The sequence below is a fragment of the Scomber japonicus genome, chromosome 3 (assembly GCF_027409825.1).
Source record: "Scomber japonicus isolate fScoJap1 chromosome 3, fScoJap1.pri, whole genome shotgun sequence".
Lineage (NCBI taxonomy): Eukaryota > Metazoa > Chordata > Actinopteri > Scombriformes > Scombridae > Scomber > Scomber japonicus.
In genome coordinates, this window is record NC_070580.1 from 13,339,151 (window position 1) to 13,350,913 (window position 11,763).

The window sequence follows — 11,763 nt, forward strand, 5'->3', positions numbered from 1 at the left end:
GATATCATAATCTCAGCCAACTGTCCAGAAGGAGACTCCGCCACTTTACAGTAAAACACTTCTACAACCATAAAGTCCACTATACCCAACCAACATCATTCTGAGGTATGAAAATGCTGCTCACCTGTTTCCTATTTTCCTGCAGTTTTGTCTCATGAGCTTGTTTTACTACATGTACGTGTTCCTCAGCTACAGTGCTACTCCTTGCAGCGTGGCCACAAACTAGCTCCTGGGACTTGAGGCTTCTAGGTAAGCCACCATTCACCATCTGGTCCCAAGGGATCAACTTAAAGCTAATCACAAACACCCAACCCCCCACCCCTCTCACTCACTATTCCTATATCCATCACATCCCCAGCAGACACTCTGTGTGGGAGGCAGGCAAACTGTTTCATATAGCAGCTATTTGTTTAATCTGCTGCTGGCATAACAGTTGGAAGGAGTCTGAAGAACTATTGGACTGGGAGTGCTTTGGAAACACAGGATGATGATGTCGAGATATAATGTGACAAATCTTCTTCCATGCGTCGGTATTTCTGGTTGATGAAAAACAGCAATTTTATATTTTAAAAAATACATTTTGCCTTCCAATTCATTGTAGTGATAAACTGAGTTAATTTAATGTGTTTCTTTTCGATGTTCTGGTTTTCTCCAAAGGGCATTTGAATTAGGACCTGCACATACTGTGAATATGTTTACTGACTCATTATCTGTCCATGCCGAAGGCTCCAGGTTACCACTGACCCTGAGAAAATATTGTTTAAAAATAAATGGCTGACATATGACACCAAGCAAAAAAAAACAGAATCACAGAAACACATGGCAACATCAAATTTTTCAGATATCTAATATTTATTTTTTGATATTTCGGCACTATACACAGAACTTTTAACACTGTTAAAATCTAAATGGGACCAGTTCACAATCATCATAATAAGCATCTGACTAACAAAAACCATCAGTCTGTATATGAATTTTTTCCCATACTTGAAAAATAAGTTAAACACACACAACTGCAAATAAATATCTTCTGTTACAATGCATTACTTTTGGACTCTCAAGAGGTTAGTGAAGCTTAACGACATTGGCCAGAAGTAGCGTACTCAATAGAAGACGACCGTGTGAATCTATCAGGATGATGCTTATGATACAGAAAACAAAATCCAGCACCATAGTCAATCACACAGTCATTCTCTAAATGTAAATGTTAGCTGTACACAGCTACTGAGCCAACTCTCTCCTCAGCAAATAGCTGTCCTGACAACTTTATCTTACACCAACTTCTGTACTCCTAATCATGTCTTTTTTCAGCTTAATGCACGTAATTCTATCATCTACACAGATGGCACCTCATTTGCAAAAGAAGTAGATGTTTGTGTGCTTTTGTAACTCAAATGCTGTAGAAACAATCAGGCTGTATCAGTTATATCAGAGATGAGAAATAGGACATTATTCCTCACAGATTCCAGGACTTGTCTGGATGGTTTACTTAGCCAATAATGGTTCGACATTAAAATAAACATTTTGTTTTCTCTTTCCCTGTAGGTTTTTAGTACACACCGTACAATTGATTCATTTAATGAAAGCAAAATTATGTCTCTTCCTGTTGATCACACATATGCTTTCTGATCTTTCAGACCTCTCAAAATAAGAAAAAAACTCCAAGAAAAGGGGTCTTTTTGGAATAATTGATTATGTACTGTTCTTCCATTCAGTGAATCCCAAAATATTTTGTTTTTGTATGGATTTTCCTAAAATGTAGATGTAGATGTGAACAGCTGAAGAGTGAATGCAAGGTTTCCCAAAACACTGTTATATATCTACAAAGATAATCAAAATAACATTGATTACATAAGCACACAGTATTTTAGTATCTTCACATCCTGATCAAATCCTTTTTTACAGTACGATCTGAATGTTACAGTAAGAGGATAACTTGTACCACAGTGTAAAGTGTACACATACAAGCTAGATATGAGCGTTTATAAGTTTAGGTCATTTTTTAAAGAGAAAGAGAAATTTGTTTTCCGGGTGTCAAAATGTGCATAACCATGAAGTGGCATAAACTCTCATTGTTAAAGTGTTTCTGGGAAACCCACCAATCATCTTCCTCTGTCATTTGTTTCTGAGCAGGTTCACGCACAAGTGTGAAAATAGCTTATGTCTGTGAAGCTCCACAGATGCCTTTAGAGTGATGTAAACATGATTAATAAATCACATGAATTCAGAACTTCTAAACAGCAAGAACTACTTCCTTTTCAACGTGGTGGAAAACATCCATTAGTATAAAGCCTTGACAATACACAGCTGTGTCTGGTGCTACATATACCCAAATTAAGTTTGCGCAAATATATGATCATACAAAACAAATACACTTAATAAAAAACTTAAAGAAAACATGTTTAACTTCCCTTGATATGAAAAAAAATCCTATTTAAAATTCCATCCAGGCAATATGGAATCACTTTAATGACATTCTTCTTCTACACCAGGTACAACCCTTTTTTTTTCATTTACTCTTCTGTTACCACATTCACTGGTGGTGACATCCTTCCATACCCAGTCATGTCCAGGGCTGACATGGATAAAAATAAAGGAAGTACACTAATCCATGAGCTGTTCTGCCATTATTTCTAAATAATTGTTTCTCTACATCTTCTGTTATTACAGTAGGTGAACCTAAATATTGCTAATTTTATGTTTTTTTTTAAAGCACATCTCACACAATGTCTCATCAGCACAAGGATGTGTTTAAGGGTCAATAAAATCAGGTAAATTATCTGCACAGGCTGGTCATTAGAAGACAGTGTTAACAGGCAACATGCAAAATGATTTGTGTTCAGTTTCTTTTAACTGAATATTAAACAATGAGCAGTACAACCTCGGTGTAACAGACAGACATTACAAAAAAAAAAATCTGGATTTGACTACCTTAGTGTCGTGACTTGCAAGCGCTAGTGTTTTATCAGCAACTTGATGGTTTAGCACTATGTTCTTGACATAATTTCACACACGCACACACACACATATCATTTTCATGTTTGACACATATGTACACAGGAAGACAAAGCAGACCGGCTGAAAGAAACGAGAGAAAAGACAATGGCCACTAAGAGACTTCCGATCTCCTAAGCTTCTTCTCGTCCATTGAATATGACCAGCAGCAGAGTATTAGACTCCTTGAATGGTGCACTTCAGCAGTAATAACGTTTTTTTGTCGTTGTTCCTGTCATGCCCTTTTGTTGGTTCCGTTCTTCTGCAGTGTCGCACAATCCTTCATGGTGGTTATAAACCAAAATATCCACAACCATGGGATGGAGTTCAGGCGAAGGAGAAGCAAAAGTAACATGTTTTCCTTGGAGGTAATGTTTCTGCCATCAGTCGAGCCCCCGCAGAAGTAAGATGCACAGATCCTACCATAGGAGGAACGTGCACAAGATACTGTACATATGGACACTTTTCTCGAGACTTGACCTGTTTCAATTGCTTACTGTAACATTTACACGCCCTTGTTATCCCTTTGTGCCGGTGCCAGCCAATAGTTTTTCAACTCCTCCTTGCTGCCGCTCTAGTAGGAAGTTGGCTTCAGTGCAGGTGGCAGACAGGAGATTTTTTTTTTTTTTTTTTTTCTTGAAGGAGATTGGAGGAGGGGCGGGGGGCTACTGGATTTGACAGGCTGTGGAGGGAGCAGCCTGGCAACACATGCAGGTGGGGTTGACTGCTTTCGGAGGGATCAGATCCAGGTCCTCGTCATCAGGGATCTCATCGAGCCGGTACCCATCCTTCAGGAGTTGGATGTTCAGGTCCTGGTTGATCTGCTGTAGAAGCAAAAGGGGAGGAGATAGAGTATCAGCAGAGCTTCAGAACCTGGTTGCCAAATCCTAAAAGGTAGGAATGAGCTTGTTAGTGAAATTAGTTTGAATGCTGATTCTAAATATATTCATCATTACATGTTCAGAAACGTTGAGAGCCCTTTACATAAACAGAAAAAAGCACCGTGGAGTTCAGTCAGATCTTTGGTGGTAATGGAGGGAGGCAAGAAAAAAGAAAAAAAGAAAAACACTACAAGAGGATAAAAATAACAAGGAACAACCTATTTGGATGACAGCTAAATCACTACAGATGACACTCAGTGATTCTAAATACTTGGATATTACAATGGTGCAAATGGGTGCACATGTACCTGGTGGAACCGGTGTGACGATGGGATTGGATGATCAGGTGGTGATGTTTGTGGTTTCACAATATATCAACTACAATATAATGTGTGCATAGATACCTGGTCCCTCAGACATCTCACCTCGGCTGAGGAGTATCCTGATGACGAGTATCTGGACATGTCAAAGTCATCGTCACTGTAAAAAATGGAGACGTCAACAGTTAGACACAAGCGTATCAAAATATGAAGGTTGAAATCATTGTAATACATGGTAAAAAAATACATATGTCATATTTGAAGGTGTTGACATTTCCAAGGTAAACAGATTGAACATTTTAGCTAGTAAAAATTATCTACTGGTGGCAGTGTTTAGGTCAGTGGGTAGAGCACCCGCCCCATGTGTTGAGGCTATAGTCCTCACTGCAGGCGACCCCGGTTCGAATCGGCCCTATCCTGCATGTCATTCCCCCTTCTCTGCCTCCAGTTTCCTGTCTCTCTCTACTTGTCTGTCCATTAAAGGCAAAAAGCCCCCAAAAATATACTTTAAAAAAAGAAGATCTACTGAAGTCTCTTGATTCCTAAATGACTAATCTGACATTCATACAGTATAAGGTCATAGAACAGCGTAACACTGTGCAATGTGTGTGCACGTGAAGCTAAATGTGGACAATAAACAAATGGGTGTCCTGTGTGGCTGTGAGTCAGAAATCCTGTGACAGAAACTATATGATGCAATCCATGATGTAAGCTCCACTGGTTCCCAGAGGGCTCATTTCACTCGAGAGACTCTACCTCATGTAGCACAAAGGGTGGGACTCATCTGTGTCAAAAGCAGACCTGATGGTACAGCGCGGAAGAGAGCGCTCCCTCTGAGCCGCTTTTCCCCCCATCCAAATCCTCACCCCGCTATCCACTAATCCTGTGCCCTGCTAGAGGCTTTGCCCCTTTTTAGGATCCCTCTGTTAAGAACTCTCTCAAGTTACTCGATGGATTAATGTACCATCATGACAGTGTGAAATGTACAAAACAACAAGTTAGCCAATTTCTGTTTTTCCTCTCCTCCTTTTAGGCCAGCTCTTCTGTTTCTGAAATATTCGTTCTTTGAATTGCGTTATCTTTTAGTGTTGTGAAGTTCAAGAAATGACATACCTGTCAGTGTCCAGTGCTACAAGGGGCTTCTCATCTGGGCTCTGGTCCAAGGAGGAGTAGCCTTTGTTTGGTACCACCAACCTGAAGGAGAACAAAGAGAACAGTTTTATTGTTGAAAAAGCACAAACTATCAAGGTATCATAACTTGAATAAACCCTAACAACACAGTACATTTTCACAAAGTAGTAGAGTATGTTCTTGAAAAATATTTCAAATCCTGGAAGGCATGTACTTGATAACTGTCCTGAGTATGATATTCTCCTTAAAGGCCACAGAAGGAGGAAAAATTGGAGCAAATCTGTGACCTTCAGCCTACAGGCGTTGCCAGATTATCTTTATGCTTCAGAGACTCGGGGTTCAGACTAGTTGGTAGCCTTTCATATATTTCCACTAATCCATCAGAGAGTGGGATTAGACAGATGAGCCAGTTGTCAATACTGTGGGGTTTGTACTGTTTTTTATTGCTCAGTGCTTTGACTCCATTATCACCATCCACACTCGTGGAACACAACAAATTCCCCCTTCTTGAAGAAGCCTTGTTGTGCACTGTTTGTGTTCGCTTGTAACATTATAAAGTCTGACGGTGTCCACAGAAGGATGGCAGCAAATAAAGCCTTCAGTAGCGGGCTTTGCTGTCCTCACGCTTTGCATTTCAGTTGGTTGTGGTGTTTTGCATCGAATGGAGAGCAGACGTTACAAAAACATATCGCATGTGATGTTAATTAATGCAAAGTGTGACATTTGTGGTTGACTTGGTTAGCATAACAGAGAAACAAACAGGCAGTTGAGGCGGTTACCTTGTCCTGGCGTTCTTCTTGGGTTGTTGATTGACAGGACTGCCCACAGTGCCATTCTTCACTGAGCCCTTCCTGGCAAGGTCCCTCTGTTTCTCTGGGCAACCACAGGATGTGAGGTCATCAGTACAAACATCAAATAAACCTCAACCTAATGACCATCGGTGACAGCTTGTTATGATTTTGATTCCTGATAGAAGTTACCACATTTAAACACAGTTACACACAAAAACAGGCTTTTAGTCATCTTATGAAAAACATACTATGCAACTATACATATGCATACATAGCCAGCACAGGAAATGATCCACATTAGAGTCATTATCACATGACTTCAATATGACCTCTATCTTGTATACTGCTAGTGGCAGTCATTGCTAAAAGCTGAATCACAGATATTACTTTTTTAATTCGCACCTTAGGTTATTCATAGATATCATGAAAATATGGAGTTCAAGAAATTCCTGTTCTAAACATTTAGGGTCACTAATCTTAAAAAGCAGAAAGCAATATTTTTCAGCCAGCTATTTTAGGACTAAATACACAGTACAAGGCCTTGGGACTAAATAAAAATGAGGAATCCTGAGTGTGAAAAAGGCTTTCACAGTGTTGTGGCATTGCAATAACAGAGGCAGCTCAGAAATGTTTCAACACGATAAAAGAGATCCACTGGGAGGCGGGGAAATATAATTTCATTGTCATACAATACTTCTAGTGAATGTCTTTTGCTTCTGAATATAAACGGATGTTGAACAGAATATTTTGTACTCATTTCAACCCCTCATGATGGAGTTTAACAAACCTGTACACTGTTGTAGCTGTGGCAGGCAGGCTCTCCATTTTTTGCTAGTGTTATCTGATCAAATCTTAAGCCTAGAATTGTGTCACAAGATGATTTGCAGATGATTGCAGATGATTGTTGATACCTATTTGGACTTGCAGTGGTGAGGGCTTGTAGTTCATGGCCACAGTCTCTCCCTTGTTGTCAGGGTCTGCCTCTGAGGTAGAGGATGCTGCTGGGTCCTAGAAAAAGAAAAGACACAACCAAGCATGTTAGCTTCGATTCAAACCAGAAAATCAAAAACAATAAGTGATATTTCATTTTGGTATAATCTCAACCCATAAAAAATGAGATTTACAGTATATACCATTGTCCCTGTGTCTTCATAATCCTAATGTTGTCACTGCTGCATTGTTTGATGATTCAGTAATAAACCTGGAACCAATCTTATTTTCTAGTAATACAATTCCTATCAGTGCCATACTTCCTTTGGCAACCTAAAATTGAACACAGTCCTGGGGGCACAATCAACTCAGTACCATAAGTGCCTCTGATTTATCGCTAAGCTAACAGTAAACGTTGCCTAAACCAAAGCCCAGAAAATTAACTCCCTTTATATCCTGCTTGTGTCCAATACCCCAGCGAGATTTCTCTTGCCTGTGGACTACTATTTTGCGCCATCAATAGGCCCGAGTGTTCTGCCTATGTTGCTGGCTCTGTCTCTTTTATGTGTGAGCAGTGATGGCATGGGGAGGAGACCGTGGGAGAACAGAGGGGGTTGCTGTTGCAGCCAAGGTTTCCCCAGATTGAGAGAGGGGAGTTGGGCTGCACTTGGCCTGCTTTGCTGACAGAGCTCCACATTATGTTTATCCTACAGGCCTTCCCTTGTTGCATTCTGTAGGACTCCACAAGCCGCATGGACCAAGGCTACCAGGCAGTCGGCTTTCAATAACCCTATATTCTCCCCCAGAGAAAAAGCGGCTATTTTTAAAAAGGAGGATTTCAATGGCTGGAGCTGAAACTTGAAGTTAAAGTTGCATTTCTGTTCACATTGCAGCTGTATACTGCAGTACAGCACACTACTGAACTGTGGGACTATTTCAGTCGATTAAAATGAATGTATGGTCAAAATGTTGTGTGTCACATAACAGGCATAGATGGTAATGATAAAAAAAAGAAAAGAAAAACAAGCAACTGTATTTGAAGGCGGTGTGAATGGTTTACAACAGAAATTGGTCTAGACACAGATCAGTGTGAATCTGTTTCATCAAAACCTTTTCATGGTATTATTAATGTGAAGTACTACTGGTATTAAGGCCAAATCCATGAATTCATCAATCTCACAGGGCCTGATGAAAAAATCACTTGTAAAACAGCATCAATGTGCACTATTCTGTTATGCATATGTAATCTCTGTAAAGCTTTAAAAATGACTACGCTAAGGTTTTTTCTTCTTTGACCACACTCCAAAATAACCAAGTGCACCTTTGTTGTTTACAATAGTCTCATCCTCATCTGATCATGAGGCATTATGCACTTGGTTGGAATAATTAATGAGAGCTGCAACACTGAATACAGTGGCAAAGCACAGCGCACAGATGAGGTATTCTCACCGTAACAAGCACAAACACGAGCTCTTTCTGTTCTGTGGCAGGCCTCTCCCTGGCATCATTAGGCTTACCCACAGGGGTTTTTTTTTTTTTCATTCTTGTTTTTTCACACTTTCCTTTCCACCACAGAAAGGTACTGTGATGAGGCAGGGTCACGTCGTATGTCAAATACATCTCTTTGAAATGTTATGCAGAACTGTCTGTGAATAAATGAAAGGAACAAGAATTAAGCTGTTTGTGACAGAATTTTCTGACACCTCTTAAGCATAATACGGCTTCTTTACTGATAGCAAGTAGAGGATTTCCCACAATAAACAAGTTATGTGTATATTGGAGCAGCTTAAAATATATCAGTTGAATGTTTGGCCTGAAGAAATTTGATTTAAAAGTTCTTAAACCTGAAAACAACTTAAACAATGAGCTCCTTGTTGGCCTGTGGTTTATTACTTACCATACATTAAGAGAATACAGTTGAACATGTGCTGAGTGTTGACAGTCACTAACAAATGATCAAGACCTGACTTATAGCATTTAGGGTGCCACATATATTTTTATGGCATAAAAGTACAACATGGCCTGTTGCCCTGACCTTCACCATGCATTCACATACACACACTGTACACTCTCTCATAGGGCCACACACACACACACACACACACACACACACACAAACATATAAATGAAATGACCTCTCTCTGTATCAGTTTCATCAGCCTGTCCTCCTGTTAGCTACTCCTTTACTGCCTCTGATGATGAAGAGCCACAAGGTTGCTGACACAGCATAGACACCAAGTGATTGGTAGGATTATACATCATGGGCCCCCCGCTGGCCAATGGCAGTGAAGACTGATAGATCAGGTGACCATTAAAACACTTGCGTGCAATACGTGAAGATGACAATGGCAACTGGGCTATATGACAATCTCAACGTGTTACAACGCAATCTGTTATAATGAGATTTAAACTGCGGCAATCATTTTCTGATCATGTGCTATATAATGGAACGCGTTGTAAAACTAGTTGTTAGGATACAATGTTTTTATGTTGCTAATTAACATAGAAGTGTCAAGCATACACTGAATTTCATAATCTTACACTTGATCTTAGTCTCTCAGTGATGATAGGATATACTTCAATAATTCATATCACTCAAAATTCTGCTTAAAGCTGGTTTGATTCGTGTGAAATTGATTCCCCACAAGGAGGCAGTGCCAAGTTGATTAATGCGGTTTAGGAATTACAATGAAGTTATTAGCATTAAAATGCACAACCATGTGTGCCACAGCAACTATGATCCTGACACTATCAGATACGGTATAAATGTAAAGTGTGTCAAATAAGATATGATAAAGGGCAATGCTGAAGAGACCCACAGTGCTGTTGGACTCAGGCAAACTAATTACATGAAGCGGTAAAGCATATAAACTAGGCTATACAGTTTCCAAGAGTGTTAGGCTTCATGCTGACAGCAGACACACTGCAGCCACTTACTTCTCAGGCCCAAGTTTCTCTGAAATCTCACTGAAATCTCAGTGGATGACACATGAGAGCAGACTGAATCAAATCTTCATGGGGAGAGGCAATTGCTGCTGCATAATAAAGCAGACTTTCTGTTCTGGAAAAAAATATAAGTATGTTCTTGTGTGATTTCTGCTGGAGGTAAGCCTCAGGGTAGTAGGGCTGGAGAAGTATGGAAGCACTTTGAGACTGCTCTGTTTGGAGTGTGGATAATCTATAATAATGATACACTGCATTGCTGTAATTAAAGATCAACACACGATTAAATGTAGGGAATGAGAGCAGCAAATTTCATTCATTTTAGTAGCCATGACACAAGATTTCATATCTTGTACAGCATATTGCATTCATTTTTAGTAGCCATGACACAAGATTTCATATCTTACAGTGTAGTACAGTCCAGTGTGCATATTAGGCCTGTGTACTAATGGCATTCAAACACAGAAAGACATACCTTTGAGATAACTTCCTAGCGTTTGGAGTATATCACGTCTAATTTTCCTGCATGTTTGAAACTTGTCATATGATATTTAATGGTAGGAGAGATATTCTTAAACCGTGGGCCTGCCTCAGCCTGTGTGATCAGTGCTGCAGCCTGCAGTATCGGGTTTGGACACAGAGCTCCTACTCACGCGATCATTTGGGCATGCAGTGCATCCCGATACACCCAAATAACCCAAATAACACGTCACCAAATGACGAGATGTAAAAACCGTGAGTTACGCCTGCTACTGATGTAAACAAGCGCAAACTGACGTGGGATTTATTTTTTAATATCTATTGGATTTAAGTGCGCAGTTTATTTACTATGATGCAGTAAGAGAAAATGAAACGTATTTAATATTCAGTGATTTGAATGGCTTACTGGTGTAATCATTCAATGCGGAGGAGATTTAGCCACTATCATTTATCTGCAGATAATCAATAGAACGCATCCCATAGATAGCTGTCGGTTAGCTTACACGCCGATTGTAGCACATCTGTCGCCATAAAGCACACAGACGAGATTAGACAAGAAAAAAAATGTTGCCTTCAATAGAAATGATTTGCATATGTGTTTTTGTCTGTCTTACCAGCGGCTGCGTCTCTCCGTTGACTGGAGGGACTTGAAACCGGTCGATTTCTTCCATCATTTTGGCAAAGCGTTTGGTAGAAACGATACAGCGGTGAAGATAAAGGGCGACTTTTGTCTAAGTGTCCCGGTTTATGATGCTCGGTTGACGGGATTCTTCGTTATTATTCAGCATTGTAGCAGTTCGTTTTCCTCCATCCTGACAGAGGTGACTCGACACTGCAAAACAGCAGCACCGCCCCACTTCCGGGTCTATAGAATATTCACGACGAATCTGTCCAATCACAGAGATGATCATATTGAAATGCGTATTGAAGTGAAATCGTGTATGTAAATGTGTAATGAAGACATTTAGACAAGTCCTTGTTTACAAATGATTCACGAGAACTTTATTCAAAATGTGTGTGCTTCACATGCTGTCATGTATTTGCGTAATCCCACAATTGACTGCGTGTGTCACGTTCTCCTAATGGACCGTAATAATTATCTATATTGTAGCAAATGATCCTTACTCTAAAACATAGGTGCAGCCCCATTCTAAGGATTAAAACGCTATTACAAAAATATAAATCTGGTAAGTAGTTTACAGACTCATTAACAGATACAACTTAAATGCCATATAATTCCCTGTTAAACGACAGGAACCCGACAAGTAAGCCCCACATGAAGGGTACTATCTT

General features: G+C 39.9%; 1 protein-coding gene across 1 annotated transcript; it reads right to left on the bottom strand.

Annotated features, from left to right (window-relative positions):
• Positions 1 to 2,561: 2,561 nt before the first annotated feature.
• fam219aa (family with sequence similarity 219 member Aa) lies at positions 2,562 to 11,270 on the bottom strand. The gene is made up of 6 exons (XM_053315756.1): positions 11,085 to 11,270; positions 7,029 to 7,125; positions 6,106 to 6,199; positions 5,309 to 5,389; positions 4,301 to 4,355; positions 2,562 to 3,818 (listed from the first exon to the last, which is right to left on the bottom strand). The coding sequence occupies exons 1-6, from the start codon at positions 11,142 to 11,144 to the stop codon at positions 3,660 to 3,662; spliced, it is 546 nt and encodes a 181-aa protein (XP_053171731.1). The 5' UTR covers positions 11,145 to 11,270; the 3' UTR covers positions 2,562 to 3,659.
• Between the last annotated feature and the right edge of the window lie 493 nt (positions 11,271 to 11,763).